This window comes from Sinohyriopsis cumingii, chromosome 10 (assembly GCF_028554795.1).
Source record: "Sinohyriopsis cumingii isolate HCF-2022 chromosome 10, ASM2855479v2, whole genome shotgun sequence".
Taxonomy (NCBI): Eukaryota; Metazoa; Mollusca; class Bivalvia; order Unionida; family Unionidae; genus Sinohyriopsis; species Sinohyriopsis cumingii.
In genome coordinates, this window is record NC_142970.1 from 119,988,890 (window position 1) to 120,016,049 (window position 27,160).

The 27,160-nt window shown below is 41.7% G+C and overlaps 1 protein-coding gene across 2 annotated transcripts in view; it reads right to left on the bottom strand.

Annotated features, from left to right (window-relative positions):
• Positions 1-880: 880 nt before the first annotated feature.
• Positions 881-27,160, bottom strand: part of LOC149791106 (uncharacterized) — a 35,176-nt gene continuing 8,896 nt past the window's right edge. For both annotated transcript variants that reach the window (XM_089971473.1, XM_089971472.1), the window contains exons 4-5: positions 5,106-5,233; positions 881-2,421 (exon numbers count right to left, since the gene is read on the bottom strand). In XM_089971473.1, the coding sequence (XP_089827599.1) occupies positions 1,451-2,421; positions 5,106-5,233 (1,099 nt within the window). In that variant the 3' untranslated portion in view covers positions 881-1,450. The remainder of the gene's footprint in view (positions 2,422-5,105; positions 5,234-27,160) is intronic.

The following is a 27,160-nucleotide window of genomic DNA, read 5'->3' on the forward strand; positions in this document are numbered from 1 at the left end:
GCAGTCTCCCCTGCTGGTGCACCCCAATGGACCGTTTTCTGAGTTTCCGTCATGTTGAATCACTGTCGCATAGACTGACTGCACACAAGCGCTAGCGAATCTATATTGACTACGTGACGTCACAGACTGCTCTCTTCGGATTGGATGCGAGCTGACTGAATTCTGTAACGCGTGTTCGGATTGGTAAATGAACTCAATCCGTTTCAATCCTTCCTCCGCCTATAAATAAGCGCCGTTCAATGCATTGATTCACCTGTTCTCGTCGCTTCAAGATGTGGACTACAGTTGAGTCATCCACCCTTGTGTCTTCCATGATGTTTCGGACAGACTTGCTCATGTATGTCCGATCCAAGTGGACCGTTGTCCACAGGACAAACACCAGCCTGTGGATACGTAGGATCTACGTCGAAAGACAAGGATGCCTGAAAAGAGTGCTGATGTACGGACCAACAGTAAGACGCAGCCTAAGGACAAGAAGAAGACCAATGCGGTGCCATTTATGTTAATGAATACATTAACATAAAACCCAAAGGCCCTTTTCAGGGCCAGCCATATTTCTCGAAAAGAGATAGTCTTTGAATTGCCTACCCCTTTTTTAAAATTTAAATTTAAATTTAAATTTTAAAAAAAACTTTTTAAAAAAAAAAAAAATCCCATGTTAAATTCCCCTTGTACGTATAGTATCCCACGATTTATTCCCATGTTAAATTCCCTTGTACGTAAAGTGTCCCACGATTTTTCTCCATGTTAATTCCCCTTGTACGTAAAGTGTCCCACGATTTTTCTCCATGTTAAATTTCCATTGTCCGTAAAGTGTCCCAAGGGTGTTTTTAATGCTAATTCCCATTGTCCGTAAAGTGTCCCCCTTCACTACTTATGATGTCAAAAAACCGTTACAATTTATTTGATGAGGGCCCTCGTACCTTACAATCCTAGGTTTCGCAGGGGATTTGAGATAAATACTATATTTCTACATTTTTATATGACACCTAAACGTGTTAAGAACTACTTGCAATAGCTGTCTGGAATAGTTATTAAACCGCAAAAGGTGATTACTAATAGATGGTGGGAGCACTAGTGTTATAGAATGGGTCAAAAGGACATTTTTTACTAACAAAGTTTAAGCTGGCGGATTTTGGTAGGCGACGGTGGCGTTGACTCGGAAATTAAATAGTCTGTCTTGAAAGCCGTTTTAGGGGTCGTTAGCGATAACTGACGACAACTGTATATTGCCTCTCGATATAACGAATATATACCTAATTCTCTTTCCCGCTTACTGAATGAGCATATACTGCTTATTCAGTATGTACAAATGTACAACAGTCTCAACTATGCATTTTATAGATGATGCTTATCTTACCCACACAAACGCTTAAAAAATGTATAAAGACAGTACAGTATGAAACCCTTCTTATCTCCATTGCTACAGAACTATCCAATAAATAATTTTCTACAAAAACGAAGAAGAACGCAGAAAAAGAATTGTCACATACAGACCGCCAAATAAGAGAAATGAGAGGAGAATATGTTTTAGCATGGTCTTATGGTTTCTTGGTATCAGATAGCTGCTCAGTTCATTTGTAAGGCGAAACAGCATGTATGAAAGTGTTAGATAAATTATCGTGGATAATGAAAAATTTAGCAGTCGGTAATTAGGCAAATAACCAATTAGTGATTTGGCATTGGATTGAAGGTAGATATGTAGCTGTGATAAATAAGTCTCCAATGTGATCTTACCCAGAAAACCAAACATGTGTACATAGTACTGTCGTAGAATCGGGAAAGCATTTCTCAAAACTATAAAAGCTAATATTGGCATGATAGAGGAGTATGGATGAGTCAGGTTGTAATCATACTTCTCTTTTACCATAAATGTTACATACCAAATAACCAATGCTACTATTGCGGATGAAACCAGTAGCAATTTCAATGAAATTTTGAAAATTCGACTTCTACTCCAATGGTCATCAGTTGATTCCATGTATTTAATGAGTGCTTCAAAATGTGGGTAATTGTAAGCACAGAGCATCCCTGCAAAGCATGCCCAGTGGTCAAGTCCCGCTCTAAATGCCCACTCGTGCATTGGATCAAACTTGCCGTCATGGAATTGTAAAATAAACCACAATGGTCGAAATATATTCCTTGTGACGATTGGGATTTCAAATATTACAAAGTTAATAATGACGTACACTGCAAATTTTGCAGCCATCTTGATTCGTTCAGTATTCCATGACTTGAGAATGGCCATAAAGACGTAGACAGAAAGAAACCAGTAGGTATGCATAGCACAGATGTAGTACAGCATGTATTCGTTGTTGACAACCGCACATATACAGATAACGAGGAAATTCAGACGAAACAACATCTTTAACACCCTCCAAAGCGAGTAATCTTTGCGAATCCAGAAGAAAGAGAAGTTTCCTGAAATGAAGACAAAACTATGATACTCATTATCTATTTGGATTTAACGTAGACAGAAGTGTCGAGCTTTTCATGCTAAGAAAACGTCATTACTAGTTTTAGAGAAACGCCCTTCATCTTTTGAGATATGGGGGGGGGCCAGAGGGACATACAACAGATTTGTGGGAAAGACGCCAATTGGTCTTGCAACAAAAACGTTTTCTTGTCTCCTCGATGTCACAAAAGTCATTTAATAACGTATAAACTTCTTATCAACCTTTTAGACTTCTTAATTATATGTTCCGTTTAACTGTTTTACCCTTCTTTATCTTCTTCTGCTACTACAACCGTACAGTACTGCTACCATCAGCACCCCAATATAAGCTAATGATACAACGAACACCCCACAACAAACGACTGATACCACAAACACCACTTCTACACACTACGGCTACAATCAACACACCAATATAAGCTAATGATACAACGAACACCCCACAACAAACGACTGATACCACAAACACCACTTCTACACACTACGGCTACAATCAACACACCAATATAAGCTAATGATACAACGAACACCCCACAACAAACGACTGATACCACAAACACCACTTCTACACACTACGGCTACAATCAACACACCAATATAAGCTAATGATACAACGAACACCCCACAACAAACGACTGATACCACAAACACCACTTCTACACACTACGGCTACAATCAACACACCACTACAATAATGTTACCACCAACACAATACTACACACAATTGATACCACCAACAGCCTGATACAAACTACTGCAACCACCAACACCCCGCTTGACACAACTGCTACCACCAACAACCCGCAACACAATAATGCTACCTCAAACATACCCGGCATACACTACTGCTACCACCAACACCCCACTACACACAACTGCTACCAAAAACAAAACAAACCGCTACATACTACTGTTACCACCAACACCCCATTACACACTACTGCTACCGCCAGCACCCCCACTACATATTACTACTACCACCAACAAAACCGCTACACACTACCGCTACACCAACATCCATTCTGATTAAAATCAGATCACCACTTTATACATGAAGATCCGACAGCGACCAGTTGAGGATCATGTTCCGGTAACCCATTTTTTTTTTTTTTATCATAATCGCTAACTGTATCAACCAATCAGATAAAGTCTAATATATTCGCGTTTGGAGACTGGGCATTGTGCATGAAAAGCGTAAATGTGTACCGAACGATTTGAACCACTTTCAGATTTTGAAAGCTGCATTTCCATTGGCTAATTCAAAATACATCAAAACATGACCACTAAGGGGTCGTCGTCAGATCTTCACGTAGGACAACGGAGATCTGATTTTAATCATATTGTACCAACACCCCATTGCACGCTGCTGCTACCACCAATTCCCCACTACACTATTGTTGCCACAACACCCAACTACACACTACTGCTACCATCAACACCTCCGCTACACAACTGCTACCACAACAACCACACTGCACACTACTGCTACCACCAACACCCAAGCCACACACTACCGCTACAGCTAACAATCCCGCTACATAGTGCTGTTAACACTAACACTCCCACTGCACACTACTGCTACAGCTAACAATCCCGCTACACAGTGCTGTTAACACTAACACTCCCACTACATACTACTGACGGGCCTATAGTGACCGATTGGTCTAAAGCGCTCACTGTTACAGACCACTGCCGTCTAACCTATGTCTATGTCTACTGGGTATATGAGAAAGCTTGAAAGTAGATCATCGTGTGTCGGTGGTTCTTTCTGGGATTTTCTCTGGTTCTTTCTCCACCATTTATACTGTCCGTCATAAATAGCCCATCTTGTGTTGATGATGTTGTTGTTGTGGAGTTTAACGCCATTTTTCAGCACACGATAGGCTATGCATGGCTGCCAGTATTAATGGTGGAGGAAAAACCCGGGAAAACCACCGAAGCTAATGGCAAGCTTTCTCACATACCCACATTGGCCGAATCCAAGACTCGAACCCACGCAGACAGAGGTGAGATGGCAGTGATCCGTAACGGAGAGCGCTTTAGACCAATCGGCCGCTCGGAGCCCCATATCTTGTGATGAAAACTGGAGTTAAACAATAAAACGACAACAACAATATACTACTGATGCCACAAACACATACACTAAACAATCCTTCGGCTACCTTCTTCTTCTACTTTGCTGAGTTTTAATTCTCAAAAAAAAAATATAACCTAAATATGCTAATTATACACTGAACAGAGCTTTCTTGATATATGAAGTATGCAAAAAAACGCACACAGTCAATACAAAACATAATTCATATATACAACCGCTTCAATAACGCATTATGAAATGAATAAATGAATAAATAATGGCAATGGTAACCTGTGTACATATAACGTTTCGGAGACAGAGAGAGAGAGAGAAGAAAAAACACTCAAAGTTGTAATATACACATATTTACCTAGGTATTTCACAGCTTATAAATCTTCGTTTGTAAGTTATTGTTGTGGTTTATACATGCCAATAAAAAGTATCTATACAAGATTTCCTAACTGAGAAGTATAATGACATATTTATTATAAACAAAGCCGTTTCAAGACGCCGTTGCAAAATGTAACCTTAACAATGGGCAGACAACACGTTATTATTTAACGATGAAAGTATTACCAAAACCAGTCAACCAGACGTAGGCTGCTATGTAAACTCTGATCCAGTTGTACCAAGAAATGGCGGCAAAAACATGGTACCAGACAAACATCACCTGCATCCAACCCTTCCACTCCTCTGTCTGTTCTCTGTGCATGTCCAAATAAAGGTAATGTTAATTAATATCCACAGGTGTGGCTGATACATGCAATTTGGTAATAAAATCATTATTTCTTATATCTGAACCAAAAACGACACCTTACTTTTAATGAAATAGGTAAAAGTATATTCGACATTGTCTAATTTTAACACAACTGAGTTTCGCCACCTATTTGTGAAAGAAACGACATGTATCTTGATGTACAGTGGCATAGCAATTATTCGAATGGTTTATTGTAAGGAGCTGTTAGTATTGTAGATACTGATTTACTGCTAGTTGCTGTTAGAATTTTTAGATACTGATGTATTGAAAGGCAAGTGGCTGTTAGTACTTTTTTATATCGATGTACTGCTAGTTGCTGTTATAATAATTAGATACTTATATGTTGATAAGCAAGGGGCTGGTGTTTGTTAAGATACTGGTGTATTGATAGACATGGTGCTGGTAGTTGTTTAGATACTGATGTTTTGCAAGAGGCAGTATTTTAGATAATGATGTCCTACAATGGGCTGTTATTATCTTTGATACTGGTGTATTGCAACGGGCTGATTGTGTTTTAGATACTGATATATTGCAAAGCAATGGGCTGTTAGTATTTTAGATATCGATGTTTTGCAAGAGGTAGTAAGTATTTTAGATACTGATGTTTTGCAAGGGGCTGTTGGTATTTTAGATAATGATGTACTGCAATGGCATATTAGTATTTTAGATACTAATGTATTGCAAGGGGTTGTTAGTGTTTCAGATACTGATATATCCAAATGTTCTGTTAGTATTTTAGATACTGATATAAAGCAAGGGGCTGTTAGTGCATTAGACACTGATATATTGCAGTATTTAAAATACTAAGAGCATTAGACACTGATGTTTTGCAATGGGCTGTTAGTAATTTTGATACAAAATGTAATGCAAGGGGCTGGTAATATTTTAGATACTGCTATACTGCACGACAAGGGGCTGCTAGTATTTTGAATACTGATGTATTGCAATGGGCTGTTATTTTTTATACTGGTGTATTGCAACGGGCTGTTAGTATTTTAGATAATGATGTATTGTGAGGTAAGGGGCTTTTAATATTTTAGAAGTAGTAAATGGGGTCACCCTAGCGACAATGGGAATTAGCATTACAGAGACCCCTGGGTCACTCTAGCGACAATGGAAATTTAACATGGAGAAAAATCGTGGGTCACTCTGGCGACAAGGGAAATTTAACATAGAGAAAAATCGTGGGTCACTCTAGGGACAAGGGGAATTGAACATGGGGAATAGAGTTTGGGTCTGTCTAGGGACAAGGGGAATTGAATATGGGATTTTTTTTTTAATTTTTTTAAATTTAAATTTAAATTTAAATTAAAAAAAGGGGTAGGCAATTGAAAGGCTATCTCTTTTCGAGAAATATGGCTGGCCCTGAAAAGGGCCTTTGGGTTTTCTTCTTCTTCTGCTTCTAATTTCTTCTTTTTCTCCACCAACTTCTTATTTTATCTCCAACACTCTTTCTCTTGTTTTCTTTCTTTTTTTTCTCCTCCTCTTCTTTCTTCTTCTCTTCCTCCTCTTCTTTCTTCCTCTTTTCATTTTCTTCTTCTTTTTCAATTTTTTCATTCCATGCTCTCATCCTTATCCTTTCCTCTTCATCCTCCTTCTCCTCCTTTATCTCTTTCATGACACCACTTATCTTGTCCTTTACCTTTCTCAAGTTATTAATTTCCATCTTTACACGATGGGGACTATAGGAATAGTGGTCTTCAACGAGTCTTATTAACATCTGCCCCATCATTCCTAAACTGTCTAAAACGTCTTGCAATGTTTGCATCTTGTCAATTTGGTTCGAAGCCATCTTCTTTGTGGAATGGTTTGAACGACGAATACTGTGGGTTATTATAGTGAAAGCGCGGACGTGATGGAAAACATCCCCCTTAAAACATAAAATTGATATTACCTAGATCATGACCTAACATCGTGCAGACGTGAAAGAAAACATCCCTACTTTTCTCATTTCATATAATATACTATCCACATAAGTGAAGCAACAATAAACAAACCCCAAATCTACTATTTACACACGCAAATCATTAAAACAAAATCCATAATCTACTATCCACACAATCGTACGTGAGCGCTTACAAAACCCAAACTATACTCTTCACATACGCTAAGAAACAATAAACAAAATCCATAATCTACTATCCATACAATCGTACGTGAGCGCCTACAAAACCCAAACTATACTCTCCACATACGTTAAGAAACAATAAACAAAATCCATAATCTACTATCCACACAATCGTACGTGAGCGCTTACAAAACCCAAACTATACTCTCCACATACGTTAAGAAACAATAAACAAAATCCATAATCTACTATCCACACAATCGTACGTGAGCGCTTACAAAACCCAAACTATATTATCCACATACGCTAAGAAACAATAAAGAAACCCATAATCTACCATTCACACAAACTTACGTAAGCAGTTACAAACACAAACACACAAACCCATACCCTCGCACTATGAAAAAAGAGTTAGTGTTTATAATCACACTACTCTGCATACACACACACACACACACACACACACACACACACACATTGGCAAATCGATAGTTATTTCTTTTCTAGAGTATTGGGTAGCCCTTAAAAGGGCTGGTTTTTTTTGAACTCCAGATGCACCTATCTAATGGTTGCACCTTCCTGACCTACACACATTGGCAAATGGATTGTTATTTCTTTTCTAGAGTATTGGGTAGCCCTGGAAAAGGCTGTTTTTTTTTGTTTGCTATGGCATTCTTTTTTAATTTCTAAGAATGCGATGTCCTCTGAGGATAGACATTCTGGCGATAGGTCTGTTTCTTCGAAAAGAGAAGAAGAACTCTTTGGTGTCGATACGACAATCGACAAAGCCTCTGTCAGCTTCAGGTTGCTGCTGCTGTTGTTGTTGTTGCTGCTGCTGTTGCTGCTGCTGCTGTCTCTGAAGTCTGTACTTCTCTGTCCATTCTTCTTTTTCCCTGTTCATTTCTTCTCTGAAGAGCTCTTCTATCAGGTCTTCAGTGATTTTTAACATTCTCACATTCTCTATTTCTTCTGGCTTCGGTATCAGACTGTGTCTGACCCTATGCAAATTCACGTAGGCTTCGTTGAGCTTAGCTAGTTTGGAGCACATCTTCGTAGGAGGATGAGTCGACAATGGATGGTTAGACTGGAAACAACCCCGGTTCTTAAAGTCAAAGCGAGGACGTGAAGGAAAACATCCCCCACACGGTTTTTGAGTCACAACGTTTAGTGAGTGTCATGAGAGGGATAGTAAGAAATGAAAGAGCATCAATCCAACATTCTTATAGCTAAACAACAGACAAAGGCATTTTTTTCAAAACAACATTTTTTATTCAAAAATCACTTAACACTAAACAACAACTCTAACATTTTTTTAACAATAATCCAACAATATAACATCAAACAATTTTTTCAAAACACAACATTTTTTATTCAAAAATCACTTAACACTAAACAACAACAACTCTAACATTTTTTAACAATAATCCAACACTAAAAGTTTCTCCACTAGGTAAAGAGGGACAACAGTCTTGCATGGTTTCTAGTAATCTAGGATGACTTCTCTCAAACTGTTGATTTCTATGCTATTATCGAATTTTGCATACAGGATGACGTTCACCGTTTCATCAGGGTCTCGGTCTTTAAACTGAATTTCCACACGAATCTGGCCGGATTTTATAGGGTGGAAATGTCCCTCGTCGCTGCCTTGGTCTGGAGTGAAATCGAAAGCCCACAAAGCGTAGCCTCCTGCATAATCCTCGTACGTAATACCGTGACTGGTATTGGTTCCTAACTGTCCGGTGGCTTCGTACAGGGACAAGTACGATCTCAAGTAATTCTTCTTGGTAAAGTCAGGTTCGAAAGGTCGGGTACACAAGGTCTTGCCATCGCGACTGACTTCGATTTTGGACACACCAAAGTGTTGAAAGTAGAAAGGATTTTTTTCGGCAGCTCCGTTGAAGGCTGTATTCTCGACGATACCAACGATCAAACGTTTGGGTAACTGTCCTTGGAACAGATGATCTTCGATCATGGATCGCTGTCCCTTGGGAATGGTGAAGGTTTTCACTTCCACGCGTCGTATGGAATACTTGGCAGTCGTTCTGCTCAACGTCTGACTGATGTCGTTTCCCACTTTAGGTAACACTTCCACACGGCGTACGTAGAGTCTGGCTTCTAGGATTTTGGTTTTGTAACCGTCACTATCAGCCATCAAATGGAAAGCGGCACTGCTACGATTCAGTCTCAGGCGGACATCCACCCCGTTCAGCAAATACTTTTCTTGCAACCACATGTCCAAATGCAAACGATCCCTCAGTTCTAAACTTGTGTCGGCTCCCGTGATTCTCTTTCTTCGTTCTACAAATCCATCATTGTTGTCTTTCTTTTCATCAGTTTCCAATATTTCAAACTTGGTAGGTTCGTCAGCTTCCCATACCACACAGGCATTGAGATGAGTGTTCTTGGCATCTATTCCGTACGTCAAGAGATTTTCCAGGTAGGCACGATAAGGGTAAGTATCCATGCTGCTACTGACCAGTTTGTTATTCAAGTACAAGTCCACTCCACTGAACAAGGAATGCATGAAATTGTTGACGGGAGCTACTGCTTCGTCGTCTATAGCACCTCCAGTCTTATCTAGAATTTTGACTTTCAGGTACAAGTAACTGCTATTCAGATCGATGTAATCATCGGGCTGTCCTTTGATTTCAAACTCGATGGGAGCGGAATCGGTCAGTGAGGAGACGGGGTGAAATTCCACCCACTGGGATTCTTGCATCGTCATCATCGTGGGGGGCATGGCAAACAGATCCAGTTCCGACTTGGAACAAGCGCAAGACTCTCGGTGCATCATTTTTTTTCTCTGTGTCTCAATAATCGAAAACGTCTAAGTCTTGAACGGTTCTTCTTTTCTTGGCCTTTTTAGCTTTAGACGTGTGAAGTCTGGTGAAAGGGTGTTTTCTGCGTCGTCTCTTTCTGCCTTGTCCTTGCTGAATGCCTGACTCGGTAGCGTGCAGGGCATTTATAGGTGTTTCTCGGTGACCCAAAATGTCTTTGCCCGTTTGCAGCAAGACATTTTTGCCTGCCCTCATGAGGGCTTCTTTAGGGTTTTGTTTGTCGATGATGACATTTTGGAGAAATTCTTTGCCTTGCGTCAGTGCCGCATCTTTCAAGGCGTGCAATCCGCGTGTCACCATCGGTTTCAACACCGGGGCCACCGAACGAAAGGCCGATTTTAACATATCTCCTAAACCGTGTCCTCGCTGTCGAGCAACCCCTCGGTACACTGGATACATGACTTACGAATCGTGAGAAAACCGTTTTCGAAAATGGAGTTTCACCGTGACTTTTCCTTTGGTGAATGGAATATTTTGTCCCAAATCTCCTTTTATAGTAATGTTGACCGTGTCCAAATACGACTTACTGACAGGCAAATAGCGAGGATGTACAAATTCGCGGTGGACGTGGTAAGTGTTTCCACCTTCCTCGTCAGTGTTCGTGGCAGAATCCACTTTGAAAGAAATGACACGCAGTAACGGTACGGAGGTGTTTCCCACCACGTTATACTCCACCACATCGGAGTACACAAACATCAAATTCAGTCCTTGGTTCAGTTCTACAGGGGCACGAAATAACTTGCTAAAAGACTCGTTGTCGTAAACGATGGGTAATTCGCTTTTCTTCATCATGCTCATTCTCAGGTTCATGTCTCCGCCCAACATGTCATACAATTCAGGATAAAATAAAATGGACAGGATTTTACTCCGTTCAAATTTCATCAAGAAGCGACGAGCTGTTTTGTGGTACTCCATGGTGACACTTTTGTTAACATGCTCCAAAGCTTTCAGAAACACGGCATTAAACCTGGAGGCTATGGTGCTGACCAAATGTTGACCACTAAAATAATAGCCTGGGGAAATGAACAAGTGATAGGTGGTGTACTTTTGTGTACGGGTTTTCTTGTCATATTTGACATTGCTATCCATCCACTGTTGCAATTGTTCGTCAGGAACTTCCACATCAAAAAAATTTTGATTGGGAAGGACATTGAGGACTTGGGTCGGGTGAATCATTTCTACTAAAGCCACTTCCCAATGGGCTTCGTGATCTAAGGGGATGGCTTGAGGTAATTTGGCCGTGTAACAGCACAACGTGTTCTTGGGAAACACCTCCATGGAACTGTCACTGGGTAAGGTTAAGTAAAATTGGTTTTGGTGACTCATAATTCCAGTGTTCTGTGGCTGTCCGAGGGGTTAGTGGACGTCAGAGGCGTGTCTCCGCCCAAAATGGGGTTCTGGTTGTGGTTGGAGTGGTGACTGGCACTGGCACTGGACACAAGGTTCCCGTGGTTCCCGCTCGAGGTGAATTTCAGGGAGGGATTAGGAAGCAGGTAACCGATGCAACTGCTCAATAAAATGGTCCACAATTGTTTGTCTCCTTGTTGCAAACTCAAATTGGCGATGGCTGCCCCGATGACACAATACACCACGAAGATTTGGTAGAAAAAGACGATTTGCGTTTTAGGCACACGTTCTCCACACCACATCCACAAGGGTTGTTTTTTGTAAATCTTGCACAGAAGAACTGGGTGAAGGAGGAGTGGTCGACGTAGCTGCGTCTGTGTGAAAAGGCATGATGGTCACTTCTTTTTATAGTCGATGACTTGCGAAGCGTCGATCCAAGAATCAAAACTGGGTGGATATCCTTTCCAACGTACTTTGACTTCTTTGACACGTCGTTTGCCCACTTTACGGGTTCTGCGTTCGAGAATGCTTTCGATGTCGTACACGTCGTCTTCTTTTTTGGTGACACGTTGTAACTCGGGCAAAAAAACGTTCCTTTGAGCACTTCTCCGTTCATGTCTTCCAATTTATAGACGGCACGATGACGGCCATGCACTCGTCCAGTGACGCGAAACAGTTCGGTCGTCCAGTTAGGTAAGTAACCTTTGTCAAAAGTGCGTTTGGTTTTGCCAATGCGCACCCAATCTCCTACGGCCAACTCTCCACTTTTCTTGGGGACAGCCCTCGTCGGGGACGTACCAAAGAGACGCTCAAACACCAGCACTTCGTTGTCGGGAGTCACGTCTTGCGGGGCACGTCCGATGCTTCGATGGTAAGATTGGTTGTACGCTTGCACCAGGTGCGGTAAGATGTCGATGTACTTCAGAGTGTGGTGATGCGTAAAATATTTCCACATGCGCTCTTTCAAAGTGCGTTGAAAACGTTCCACGATGCTGGCTTTGGTTTCGGGATTCTCGGTGGTAAAAAAATGAATGTCACGTTTCTTTAATTCTTTTTGGAAAGCTTGGTTCAGAAATTCGGTACCTTTGTCCGTTTGCCATCGAAGAGGGTGACGACCGCTTTGTTTCAACACCCGTTGCAGGGCTCGCACTAACTCGCTGCTCGATTTGGAAGTCAAGGGTACGACCCAAGCAAATTTGGAAAAGACGTCGATGACACAAAACAAATATTTGTAGCCCCGATTGTAGCTGGCCAAATGAGAGACATCGGCTAAATCGGCTTGCCATTGATGACCGATGCCTTCCACTCGGGTGCGACTTCTGGCAAACTTGCGTCGAATGGGTTTGTGTAAAGTGTAGGTAGCTTGTTCTTGTAACCATCGTTGCACTTGAGGTAAACGGAGACTTTTCAGTTGCGTTTTGGCAGCACGATACAATTTTTGAACTCCTGCGTAACCTGCAGGATGGGAGGGATCGTAGTAAATGCTGGCTAAGACTTTTTCCATTTTTTGTGTTGGTTGGTGTGTTAATAAGGCACCCACTCTTGGAGGAGACTACTCTTTTTCTCTTGGGGTATTTTCTTGGATTGCAATGCTTTGCGTGTGCGACCGGCAATAGGTGTTGAAGAGGAGGAGGATGTCTGAGCGGGGGATATCGGATCTTGTTTCACTTCTGTCTTCCATTCTGTCTTCACTTTCTTTTTCTCTTGTGATGAAGAAGGGGTGGCCATCATCTTTTTAATCCATCCAATTCTGGAGGAAGGTGGTGTTGTTAACTTTCGTACTTTTTCTGGTGGAGTTTGAAACCCTTCTTCTTCTTCTTCTTTTCCTTTTTCTGTCTTGGTCACTGGTAGTGGTGGTACTGGTACTGGTACTGGTGATGGTGCTGGACTTTTCATCAAGGTCTTAAAATCTTTCAGAGTGGGTAGAGCTGTTTCGTCGAAAGCTTTCTGGTGAAAGAGTTGCAGTCGTTGCAAGAGTTGACCGTACTTTTGCGATTTTTCTGTTTCGGACAAATCTTGGCGATCCATTAAGGACTGCAATTCGTGTTGTAACTGGGACATCTCGCTCAAATGGGGATTGGGAGGTAAATGCGGGGTGTGTTGTTCTTGCCACCGATGGTATTCCATCCATCGTTTGTAAGGCACTAAAGCTAGTTTTCGTCCTTCCATGGGGTTGTCAGGGGTCGATTCTGAGATCTTGGAACTTCCGATGCCTTTTTATCTTGCTCCCACCAGTCCTTCCAACATGGTTCCCAAGACTCCTTTCAGTATGGGGCCTAACAAGAGAGGTAAAATACCTCCACGTTGCACTAACATCTTCTTTTTTTGACGAATGGGAATTTTCTTTTAAACCATTTGGCGAAGAACGTGACGATGTTTGCCTAAGCATTGTTTCTGGTGTTTGGACAAAGGGATCGTGCCTTTCAAAACGTTCAAACAACATTCGCACACGGTATCGATGAGCTCTTTGGAGGCCGTTTGAATGAGTTTTTTTCGTAGGGGTGGAGAAGCTTTGGACAGGACAGATAACATGTCCCCATGTTTGGCTAAAGGTGGTGGCAGTCCTTTCCTTTTCTTTCCTTGGGGTTTTCTGGAGGGTGACATCTTTGAGTCTTCAGGAGCACCAAAAAACACTGATAGCCGACTTGGTCACAGGCCTTTTTTATACTGGAATGCGTCGCCACTGATTGTCTTGACGTCGTATTAGTTTGAGGACAGGCATGACACGTCGTGCAGGGGTACGCAACGGACTAAATCGAGCCAGTTCTTGCTTGGACAAATCCAGTAAACCTCTTAACATGCCCGATCTTTCTTGAACTTTGATTTTGGGAGAAGGTACTTTGTGAGCAGCAGCCACTGCCACTAAATTGGAAGGTCCTGCCACTGGGGAAGTTCTTTTGGGGGTCATCAACGGAGAAGTTCTTGGTGTGATCAACGTCTCCAAGTACTCTTCAGTTCTGGGTGTCATTAACGGAGAAGTGGACAAACGTGAGGCTGCCGGAGACGCAGTCACCGCCGTGGCAGGTCGTGGTTTGCGAGTGTAAGGTTGCGTCCTGGCCGAAGTGCCTCGCTTGCGACTAGTTTTCTGTGGACTTTTCTTTTTCTGGGGACTTTTTCTCTGTTTCTTTTTCTGGGGGCTTCTTTTCTTTTTCCGGGGTGGTGGTGGTGGTGTCTGGTCAGAGGAGGGCCCTGCCACTGGAGAAGTTCTTCTTGGGGACCTGGTCTTTTTCTTCTTGGGGCTTCGTTGGACTTTTGTCTTGGGTATAACTTTGGGGGCATTAGGATCCCATCTTAAGAGTGAGCGAATGATGACCCCTCCTAGAGTACCGCTCCCTCCAGGTTTCAAAATGATTTGTTTTTTGGTTTGAGTGTCGATGCGGGGATCGGCCAGTTGGACCAAAGCGACCTTGTTTCGATCAAAAAAGCGTTCGGTTTGATGAGGAATCTGAATGATTCCTTGGAGTAATTGACGTGCCGTCACCGTGAACCATCGTAAGACTTCTTTGAGACTAGCTTCTAAGACACGAGCTCGTGTTTGTGGATCTTTTTCTCGACTGATGCCATACAAGGCACGAATCAATTTGACGGGAAGATGCGACTGAAGGGACGTCATGTTCACACTGTGTGAGACAGACGAAAAAGGGTCTGAGGTTTTTATAGATTTTTTTATGGGGAGTGAAATGAAGTCGAGGACGGAGACGTGTACAGGACAGGCCCTCCGTCTTGGCACCAGTGGTGAAACAAGTGGGTACGAAATCGCAAATCCTCGGGAGTCGTAGGTTTCAAATCGACGAGTAAATAGGCGTGTGGCGTTTGAGTGGCATCGTCGTACGCCTGAGTCAGCCAAGGCGTTCCTAACTGTTTGGCTAAGACTTGCACTTGCGATTTATCTCGAGGGCTTTTAAACAAGACCACGTAATGCGCATTGAGACTGATGGTGTGATGGGCTTTACTTTGTTTAAACAAATTTTGGGTGATGTAAACGACACTGGCATTACGGTGATGCCCTTTGCGCGTGGACCACAGTTTAATTTCTTCTTCGTCTTCTCCTAACATGTCGTCGAAAATGACCAAATGGGTTTGACGGGAGTCAGAGACGATGCCGTCGTCTTCTTTAGGAATGCCTTCCACAAACACGATGGAATCGCCTTGACTTTCTCGCAAGAGGTTGTCCGCCGATTGCCACTCTTTGTAACACCACACGATCCGTTGAGGTGGCCGATCGATCAAATGATGTTTATGTTCGATCAAACGTTTGACGAATTCGGTTTTGCCAGAACCGCTAGGTCCAGCAATGAGCATGTTAAAGGGATGGCGAAGATACAAAGCCTCCCAAATGGCACGATCTAAGTGTTCGTCGATGACTTTGACAGTAGAGGAAGAGGGAGCAGAGACAGCTGAGGTAGCCATAGTGTGAGGAATGTCACTTGTGACACGAAAAACAAACAAGACAAGAGTTTATATACTTTTTTTCAGAACACGTTTATTGGATGTTTTTTTTCAAACATGAATACGAAAGACAAAAATACATAAAAGCCAAAGGCTTAAGTACAAGAATAAAAGCCACATGATAACCATGAACGTGGAATAAAAACAAGTGTCTGTACAACAACCACATGTTTTCGGTAAAGTTCTAACCAGTTCTATAGTAGGGGGTAAGGTCACACAAGTGTCCTCCCGAAAGGGTCTTTCAGGCCTGTCCACGACAGTCCCGTCCTGAGTGACGGCTTCTTCTGGCACCGTCACTAACACGGGTTGAAAAGTAACTTTTTTCCTTGAATAACTCTCGTGCATACTGGGCCACCTCTTGTGTCCAAGCCTCAAAACCCTGGTCTCGGTGATGTCTAACATTTGACTCCTAACCAATCTGGTTTCTTCTTCGTCAACGACATGGTAAGTTACTTCAATGAACAATGAACTATCGATCTTGCCTAGGGTTCCTTTTCATATACAGAACAATACCGACGTGACCGTACGGCAACGTAAAGTGGTTGGGAAGTCGCACCCGCTTCTGGTATACAATTTGATAGACTTTTTCCAAGGGTCGACTGACGATGTGGTGAGTGGGTAAACGTACAATCTTGTTCGGTTGATAGGTGGTCACTTTAAAGTTTCCATCCTCTCCCGATTGCAAGGCTTCTTTCAATACCCCAAAGTTGACTACTCGACTGGTACGATGATTCAGAGTCAGTCCTTTCACTTTGCACGTCGTGTGCACTTCTCCTTGTTTGTCCCGGTATTCGTAGCCGTAACTTTTGGGGCCGCCACTGACGAAACTTAGAATCTTGTCGTCGGGATGCTCGTCTGTCCAGGCTCCTAAACGGTCTCCTTCGATGTCAGGGTGATGTTGACTCGGGTGATGGATGTAAATGCAACTGTCCGTGTCAAAGTACAGGACGCGTTCTTCTAACAGTTCTAAAGCTTCGTACAATTTTAAGCGAGCATGAGCTATCACGTAAGCCGCAATGATGACATTTCCAAAAGGGTCGTCTTGTACAAAGTCCAGATCTTCTTCGTAATTGACCAAGATCAAATCCTCCAGAACGACGTCCACGTGTTTCATGTATTTGGTTTTGTCGTGAATCATCTGGAAGTAGCGGGAAGGTTCTGTCAAATATTCCGTCTTGGGTAAACACGGTCGTTGTGCCATTTTACCCCACAAGCAATTTAACATCACTTTGGCAAACGATCGCCTGCCTTCGTTTTTTTCGATGTGGTTTAAAGAGATGTCTTCTTGTTCGTAGTATTTCTCTTTGAATTGTATTTGGTCTTCGGGAGTGTGACACCAGGAAGGATAGCCGCTGGCTTCTTGTTTCAGTTTCAAAAAGGCATCCACGTAGTCGGCGAAAATGCCTTTCTGAGTAGGGTCACCCTTGTGGTACTGTTGTGTCTTGGGAAAGTGGCAAATTTCGTACACTTCTAACAGTTGGTATCCCATGTCCAGAGCTTTGAACAATTCCACGCTGACCCAGGTTCCCGTCAAGGCACGTTCTTCCTGGCTGTGATGGCAAGGTTGGTCCTGGTTGCACGTTTCGGCACAAGTACGGCACAAGGGAAACATCAGTTTGCCTTGACAATGGTGAGGTAAGACGGGATGGTATAGGTTCGTGGGAGGCAAAACTTTGCACTTGATCAAGCCTTCGTATTGTCGAATGTTTTTCAGGTCGATGTGTTCCGTCAGTAATTGCGGGTGCCCTACGGGAAAGCGACAATATTTGCACACGTAGGGATACAGCGAACACACGTCCAAGTATTTGATTTCTTCTCCTTTCTCTTCGTCGGCTTGGTACAGCAAACAGGTGGCATTGGTCCTTCCTCCGTACAAACTATCCCTCGGGTTCAACGGGTCCATGAACTGGTAACTTTCCACGAGGCGTTTAAACTCGGGATCGGTTTTCATACGGTGATCGTACTCGTGTTCCCACATTTCCACCACTTGGTATCCTTGCTGTTCTAACTTTAGGCGCCGCTGACAAGTGTCCTGGTACAAGTCTTCCATGGTTCGTTGTAAAAACTGATTTTTAGTGTCACGGTCAGGGTAACAGACGGGACATCCGTGAAATAAGCAACCGTTAAACTCGTACACGATCTTGGGGTTTTCTAAGTCCCAGCCATCGACCGAATACGTTCCGATGGTCTTTTCGCCTCCTCCGTTGCGGGCATACTGAATCCATTTGTCTTCCTTGTCACACAAGTAATGTAACCAGCGTAGGGCTTTGATCGAATATTGACGTTTGACAAAGTGGGTAGTTTGAGGACTGATGACAGCCACGGTGTTTTCAGGCATGAATCGTTGGCGGTACACTAAGGAACACGCTTTGGCAATGGTGCAAGCTTCTTTCAAAGGATCGACCCCTCCGTGTTCCATGAACAGTTCTCGAAATTTTCCACAGCAACGTCGTAAAATGTCCACGTCGGAACGACAATACTTTAGCATTTCTTCCTGAAAGTCGAAAGGGTCCGAGGTGTGAGCCTGGTACCAAGCGTAGAAAGCTTCTCGTTGTTCGGTACGCATGTTGTCGGGGTCGTAATAGTGAGCCTCAGGCAAATGGGGTAGAACGGCGTGTTGATTGGCTTCCGTATTGAAAAAGTGTGGAAAGTACCCTTTAGCCATTTCTGTCATTCCAAACGTTTTAGGCATTCGGCTCAAAGGCATGGCCAAATAGCTCATCGAATCTTTAAACTGTACTTGTCCCACTTGCATGAAAATGATTTTGGCTCCGTTCAAAGTCTCTTTAGGACGCTCGGTGCCTTGTTCCGTATAGTATCTGAGAAGAAACTGTCCATCGTATCCGGAGAAATTGTGAGCCATCACCGTGGCATGACGATGACAATCTCCGTAACGTTCGATGTCCTCTTGGCTCCACGTCTTGTCGATGGGGTCTAAGACCCACTTGGCAAAATCAGCTAACGTGTTCGGTCCCCGAAAGATTTTTTCACGCCCTCCAGGAATCTTCCTGCAGTGAGGGCAATGACTGAAGATAGGTTCTTGAATGCACTTCTCGCACGATCGATGAGCCACGCAGAAATTAGGAATGTGAATGCCAGTCTCTTGCATGCATTCGAAATCGAAAAAGATGAAATTGCCTTTCTTCTTGTGACCGTCCTCTTTCTCTGGTGGGGGTTGGTATTTTTGCACGTAGCATTCGTGTTCCAAGTCCACGATGTGGTGACAAATGTGACATTTTTTTCTTTCCTCGACATACGTGTGCCTTGGTACTATTGGTACGTATGCCTTGTCCACAGGTAGGGCACATTCTCAGGAGTTGACAAGCACATTTCTTCTGTGAACCTTGTGTTTTCAAATGTTGTTGGTAACAGGTAGGACTGACAAACGTGCGCAGACAAGTTGAACAAGGCACTGGTTCTTCGCTCAGACAGGGTGGAGAGGCTAAACATCCTGGGCATTTCCATCCACAATGTTTGTGTTGCTCTCGATTGTTATAACCATAGTCACATTTCTCACAATAATAAACATATCCCAGGAATCCTGTGATACTGGTAATGGTATCGAAATGTTCATCGTGATGATAGACATGAATGTATTTTCCGTCCTTAAAATCTTGGCCTCGAAACAACAGAGACCCACGCATTTCTTGAGGGTGCACTTTCAAGGTGTAGCGTGGAGCTAGGGCATCTTGCAATTTTTGCATCTCAGGAATGCCACAGGGTGTCTTTGGACAGTCCGGCTTGTTGTAACAGGAGTTCTGCTTCGTTTCGTTGTTTGGCTCGGTCCGATCGTTGAATAGTTTTCCAGGTTCTTTTCCATTCTACCGTGTCGTTCTTGTTGGCATAGGTTCGTCCCACCACGATGACACGGGCTAAGCACATCTGGTCTTGAGGGTTGTGAATTCGGACGAGACTTGTTTTGGTGTTGCGAAGGTCGTCCACCAATAACATCTTTTTGCGTCCTGTCCCTTGAGGAAGAGAGACGTGGGCCATTTTCAGTGTGGCTTTACCATCGGTGATGTCAAACTGGTCATTAGATTGTTGTACGTGTTGAATCTTGTCTATGATTTTGGAAGGGGTTAGTTCTGCGGGTCTGCTAAACTCGATCCAAACAGGGGATTTCAAACCGTCGTGATCTATGGATAGTGTCAAGCGATCGTCTCCTTTGGGTTGACATTGTCGCTTGAGTGCGGTGAGCAAAGAATCCCACATCTCGGTGATAAACCCTTCTGCTTTCTCCAAGGGTACGTCGGCCTTGAAATCTTTAAACTTCACCGTGTAGGTGTAAGCCGTGGTTCTAAATTTTCTAGAGGAGCGCTTTTCCGTCTCTCGAATGGAATAGTACTTTTCAGGGTTGACTAAGGGTGGTGAACTTGGTTTAGAGGGTTCGGATTCTGGTTCACTCATGTCCTCTTCAAAATTACTGGCATGAATTTGTGCCAAGATTTCAGCCCTGGTACGAGGCGATAGATCGCGTTTCTGCCTCTTACTTTCTTCTTCTTCTTTCTTCTCGAATGAATAGGATCGTTTCATCTTGAGTGCAAAAGGTCAAATGACTCAAGTTCAAACACCATAGACTAATTTATAGTCATGGCAAACCAGCGTATATAAAAAGGGTGTGTCTTGTCCTTTCACTATTCATTTCACTCTCAAACCGAGGAGAACGATGGAAGAGACTACCCAGATGGAACGTTTCGTCAGAGCTTTGCGAGGGGTCATTAGAAAATTCTCTTCAGACCAGCCGACGGACTACTCTCCTTCCTTTCGAGATAAAAGTCAAGATACTTGCTATATCTGTCAGAAGAAAGGGCATTGGTCTTCAGAGTGTCCAGACCGTCAAAAAAGAAAAAAAACAGGGGCTAAAAAAGACAAAAGTCAAGATACCTGTTATTATTGTAAAGAAAAAGGACATTGGTCTCCAGATTGCCCAAAAAAGAAACAAGAGGAGTCAGAAGAAAAGAAGGATTCTTCAGAAGAAGAGAGGGATTCCTCGAAAGAAGAGAGGGATTCTTCAGAGGAAGAAGAGGAAGAAAGAAGACAATTCTATTTACAAGAGGCAAAGAAACAGGAGAAGAAAAGAAGAAGGGAAGAAAATGAGGAGAAAGAAGAGGAAAAGACGGTGAAGAAATTCAAAAAACAGAGAGACTAAATAATGAGAAAGAAGAAGTCAATGAACTTTTTATTAAAGTGATGTGTTGTGAATTGTGAATTGGATTGTAAAAAATGGAGAAAAGAATACATGAATGATATAAGGTAAGTGTCTTTGAGTTTTGATTTTAAAATAAGAAGCTACACTCACGCACTCATACACAGACACGTACTATAAGGGTAAAATGGGTGGGGTTTATTTTTGAGTTATTGGCAAATTGAAATTGTATTTCTTTTCGAGAAATGTGGGTGGCCCTGAAAAGGGCCTTTTTTGGTGTAGGGGTGAGTTTAACCAATCAACTTTAACTGCCTTAAGCCTTTGCCACGGCCAAGGCCTACTTCTGATGATTGGGTTGAAATCACTAAGTGTGGTACGATAGGCTTAGTCACAGGGTTGGCGTGTTTAGCTCGGGAAGGTCGTATTCTCTTCGGTCGTGATAAAGAAGTCTGATACATTTGTTTCAGACTTCTTAACTCCGTTAAAATGTCCAACAGTACCGTAGCCGTTTGATTTTCACCCTCTTGTTTCTTTGCTGCTACTTCTTCTTGCTGTTGTTGCTGTTGTTTTTTTCTTACCTCTTCTTGTTGCTGTTGCTGTTGCTGTAGGAGAAAAGCTTGTTCCGCTTCCTTTTGTCGTTGCATAAATTTCTCCAATTCTTCTTTCTGTCTCTGTCTAAAATTCTCCACTTGCGGTAATGAAGAAGGTAACGAAGGTTCCGGAACAAATTCTTGCGAGGTAAGAAAATCCACAAAATCCCAATTCACCTCTTCTGAAAGTAAGTCCGGGTTCCCTTGGGCAGTCTCCCCTGCTGGTGCACCCCAATGGATCGTTTTCTGAGTTTCCGTCATGTTGAATCACTGTCGCATAGATTGACTGCACACAAGCGCTAACGAATCTATATAGACCACGTGACGTCACAGACTGCTCTCTTCGGATTGGATGTGAGCTGACTGAATTTTGTAACGCGTGTTCGGATTGGTGAATGAATTCAATCCGTTTCAATCCTTCCTGTACCTATAAATAAGCGCAGTTCACTGCATTGATTCACCTGTTCTCGTCGCTTCAAGATGTGGACCACAGTTGAGTCATCCACCCTTGTGTCTTCCATGATGTTTAGGACGGACATGCTCATGTATGTCAGGTCCAAGTGGACTCTTGTTGATAGGACAGATACTAGTCAATGGATGAGGAGAGTTTACATAGAAAGACAAGGATGTTTCAAGAGGGTACTTGTGTATGGACCGGCAGTTAGAAGGAGTTTAAGAAGAAGAAGATGTGACAGATGCCATCTATGTTAATATTAACATAAACCCAAAGGCCCTTTTCAGGGCCAGCCATATTTCTCGAAAAGAGATAGCCTTTCAATTGCCTACCCCTTTTTTTAAATTTAAATTTAAATTTAAATTTAAAAAAATTAAAAAAAAAATCCCATATTCAATTCCCCTTGTCCCTAGACAGACCCAAACTCTATTCCCCATGTTCAATTCCCCTTGTCCCTAGAGTGACCCACGATTTTTCTCCATGTTCAATTCCCCTTGTCGCCAGAGTGACCCACGATTTTTCTCTATGTTAAATTTCCCTTGTCGCCAGAGTGACCCACGATTTTTCTCCATGTTAAATTTCCATTGTCGCTAGAGTGACCCAGGGGTCTCTGTAATGCTAATTCCCATTGTCGCTAGGGTGACCCCATTTACTACTTTTGGATACTCAAGTAGTGCAAGTGGCTGTTAGTATGTTAGATATTGATGTATTGCAACGGACTGTTAGTATTTTAGATAATGATGTTTTGCAAAGGTCTATTAGTATTTTAGATACTGGTGTTTTGCAATGGGCTATTAGTATTTTAGATACTTATGTACTGCAAAGGGCTGTTAGTATCTTAGATACTGATATATTGCAGAGCGGCAAAGGGCTGTTAGTATTTTAAATATTGATGTATTGCACGGCAAGGGGCTGCGTGTATTTTAAATGATAATGTATTACAAGGAGCTGTTATTATTTTACGTACTGATGTATTGCAAGGGGCCGTTAGTATTTTAGATACTGGTGCATTGCAATGGGCATTTATTATGTTAGATACTGATGTATTTCATCGGGCTGTTAGTAATTTTGGTCCTGAATTGTTGCAACGGGCTGTTAGTATTTTAGATAATGATGTATTGTAATGGCCTATTAGTATTTTAGATACTGATGTATTGCAAGGGGCTGTTAGTATTTTAAATACTGATGTATAGAAACGTGATGTTAGTGTTATATATACTGATGTATTGCAAGAGCTGTTAGTATTTTAGATAATGATGTATTGTAAGGGGCTGTTAGTATTTTAGATACTGATGTATTGCAAGGGGCTGTTAGTATTTTAGATACTGATGTATTGCAAGGCAAGTGGCTGTTAGTGTATTCTGTACTGATGTGCTGCAACGGGCTGTAAGTATTTTCGATATTGATGTATTGCAAGGCAATTGGGCTGTTAGTATTTTAAATAATGATGTATAGAAACGTGATGTTAGTGTTATATATACTGATGTATTGCAAGGAGCTGTTAGTATTTTAGATAATGATGTATTGTAAGGGGCTGTTAGTACTTTTAATATTGATGTACTGCTAGTTACTGTTATAATATTTAGATACTGATGTATTGATAGGCAAGGGGCTGATAGTTATTTAGATACTGATGTATTGAAAGGCAAGGGGCTGATAGTTGTTTAGATACTGATGTATTGAAAGGCAAGGGGCTGGTAGTATTTAAGATACTGATGTTTTGCTAGTGGCTGTTAATGTTTTAGATACTAATATACTGCAAGGCAAGGATGTCTTAGTATTTTAGATACTGATATTTTGCAAGAGGCTGTTATTATTTTTGCTACTGATGTTTTGCAAATGGCTCGTAATGTATCAGATATTGACATACTGCCAGGCAAAGTGCTGTTAGTATTTTAGATACTGATGTATTGCAAGGGGTTGCTATTATTTTGCATACTGTTTTATTGCAACGGGCTGTTATTATATTAAATACTGATGCATTGCAAGGTAAGTCGCTGTTAGTATTTTAGATAATGATGTATTGCTAGGGGCTGTTGGTTTTTTTTAGATACTGATGTTTTGCAAGGGGCTGTTAGTGGTTTAGATACAGATGTTTTGCAATGGGTTGTTGTTGATGTTAGTGTTTTAGATATTTATATATAGCAGGGCAGGGGGCTATTACTATTTTAGATACGGATGTTTTTCAGGGGTCTGTCAGTGTTTTAGATACTCATGGTTTTCAAAGGGCTGATAGTGTTTTAGATACTTATGTGTTCCAAAAGGCTGTTTGTGTTCCAGATAGTGATGTATTGCAAGGGTTGGTGTTTTATATACTGATGGTTTGCAAGGGGATGTTGGTGTTCTGTAAGCGCTGATTTGTATGGCACATAATTAATAAAGAGTTAAGTATAGTTTGTACAGTAATGGAAACCACTCAACAAACGTTCGCTTGCTAGATGGTGCATCGATATATTTAGCTGAAATCAGAGCAACCGACATTGCGCTGAAATATGTCGAAAGCAAACAGATTTTAAACTCAATCATCGTCTCTTACACACTGTAGTTGTTGTTGTTGTTGTTGTTGTTGTTCTAGGGTTTAACGCCATTTTTCAGCACAAGATAGGCTATACATGGCGGCCAGTATAACTGGTGGAGGAAGAGGCCTGGAAAACCCAGAGAAGAACCACCGACCCACGAGAAGCTACTGGCAGCCTTTTCCACGTATCCACGCTAGCCGAGCCTTGGACTCGAACCCCACGCAGACAGATTTGAGATGACAGTGATCCGTAACGGTGAGCGCTTTAGACCACTCGGCCACTCGGGGTCCCCTCACATTGTAGTACTTCAGTCACTACGCAATAGGAAGTTGGAAAGTGTTAGGAGCACAAAAGCTGGTCATATTAGAAAGTTGCTGATGAAATTTCGATGTCATATGTCAAGAAATCCAAAATCACATTTTGGATGAAATTACATGTCCTTAAAGGTCCATTTTCTAGATCGAGACTTTAGATTTTATTTGTCGAATTAAACAGTGGAGGTGTAATGTTCCATTTCCTATGTCGACGTTTCACGGTGTATATTTTGAATTACACAGCCGTTGTTGAAATTCAAATAGTATATGCCGAGAATTTACACACTGAATGTAACTGTTTGTGATGAAAAATCATTTTCAAATGGCGAGTATTTAGATTTCATCGGTTGAATTTCACAGCAAGGAAAAAGCAACCTCGTTGTTTAAAATTAACGGGGTCCGTTCACGAGAGCAACCTCTGGCGAAGAAATTCATAGTAGTTCTCGACCATGACCTGTGAATGTTAACTTTCAAACTTTAAATGCCTGAAACGTAATGGCGCCTTATAGTTAACGAATGATGTTTCTTAATATTCGGTATCATTTTGAATTGTCAAAGTGGACATTGTGTAATGTTACTTTTAAAAAAACACATCATTTCACCATACAAAAAGACATTTTCTAATAAGCACAATAAAATATCCAACCACCGCTGTGTAATTCAACCGATACAATATAAAAACTTAACAAACGAAATGGAACTTTCGGCACATTCAGTGTGATTCAACATGTTAAATTGAAACTCTCGACATATGACATTAAAATTTCAACAACCGCCGTGTAATTCAAAAGACACGATCTAAAATATCGACATTGGACATCAAATTTTCAACCAGTGCTGTGCATTTCAACAGATGAAATCTAAATACTCAACATATGATACGGAACTTTCGACATAAACAATTTGAACCAATACGTAAATTAGGAATTCTCAACGTATAAAATTGAAATTACAACCACCGCCGTGTAATTGAAACGATACAATCTAAAGCCTCGACATAGAAAATATAACTTTCAACCACTATTGTTTAATTCAACAGATACAATATGAAATCGCAACCTACAAAATGGAGCTTTAAGGATAAGAATGTTTGATACAGTACGTGTAATAGGAATTCTAAACATATGTCATTAAAATTTCAACGGCAACCTTCTGACTGGACCAGCTTTTGTCCGCTACAGCGCCTCATAGGAAAGACCATTGTTGGCCAATACTCTCATGAAACATTCCAAGCTGTATACCTCCAGCGAGATAGTATAGTGTTGGTAACCCAGATATGTTGCAATTAAAAGTAATGCAATAACAAATCCCGCGGCTAAAATGGCCCTTTCCATTCAACAAACTGATTTTAAAATATCTTACACTGATTTTGAACCTAGTATCAAAACGTCTTTAGTCAGTAATTGCCAAGCGTCATCGTAACTGTATATAATCAAACCATCCTTAGGCGACTGGGCACTTTCATACAGAACTGTCCGAAAGGACGATGTAGTCGCTGCAACAATTAGAATGGGTCATACTTAGGTAACCCACTCCAACATACTAAACAGGAAGATCCACCCTGTGCGCGTTTCTTGCAATGAACCCTCCTTCGCTGTGAGGCACTTCATGAAAGATTGTTTCGATCTCCAACCAACACGCGATCTTTACTTAAATGTTCAACGCATAAAGATGCTTTTTGATACAGTAAATGTGCATTGCATCTTAAACTTTATGAAAGATGTAAACATTTATTCTAAAATATAAATTTATGTTATCAAAATGACCCTTTCAGTGTAACATATGTTCTGTTTTTCATCTTAAATACCTTTTTTAAGTTTAACTATGTATTCATTGACGCAAACCATTTAGCATTTACGACCACCGTTCATCGGCCATCTTCATGTATTAGCCTAGCCGTCTCATATTTTTGCTTATTGTTCCTTGCTATTTTTATCGATAATGAAACATTTAACGGTTGTGACTTATCTTGCATATAACCTTTACTAAGTCGCTAAATAGCCGTATAGTGCTGGTGCGACGTAAAACCATAAACAATCAATAATTCGTTCATTCAATCAATCAATCAACAGCAAAGAGCTCTAAATTACAATTGTACTAATTTCTTGTATATGATACGTTAACACCTTCGACGATGAAGCAGAATCTAA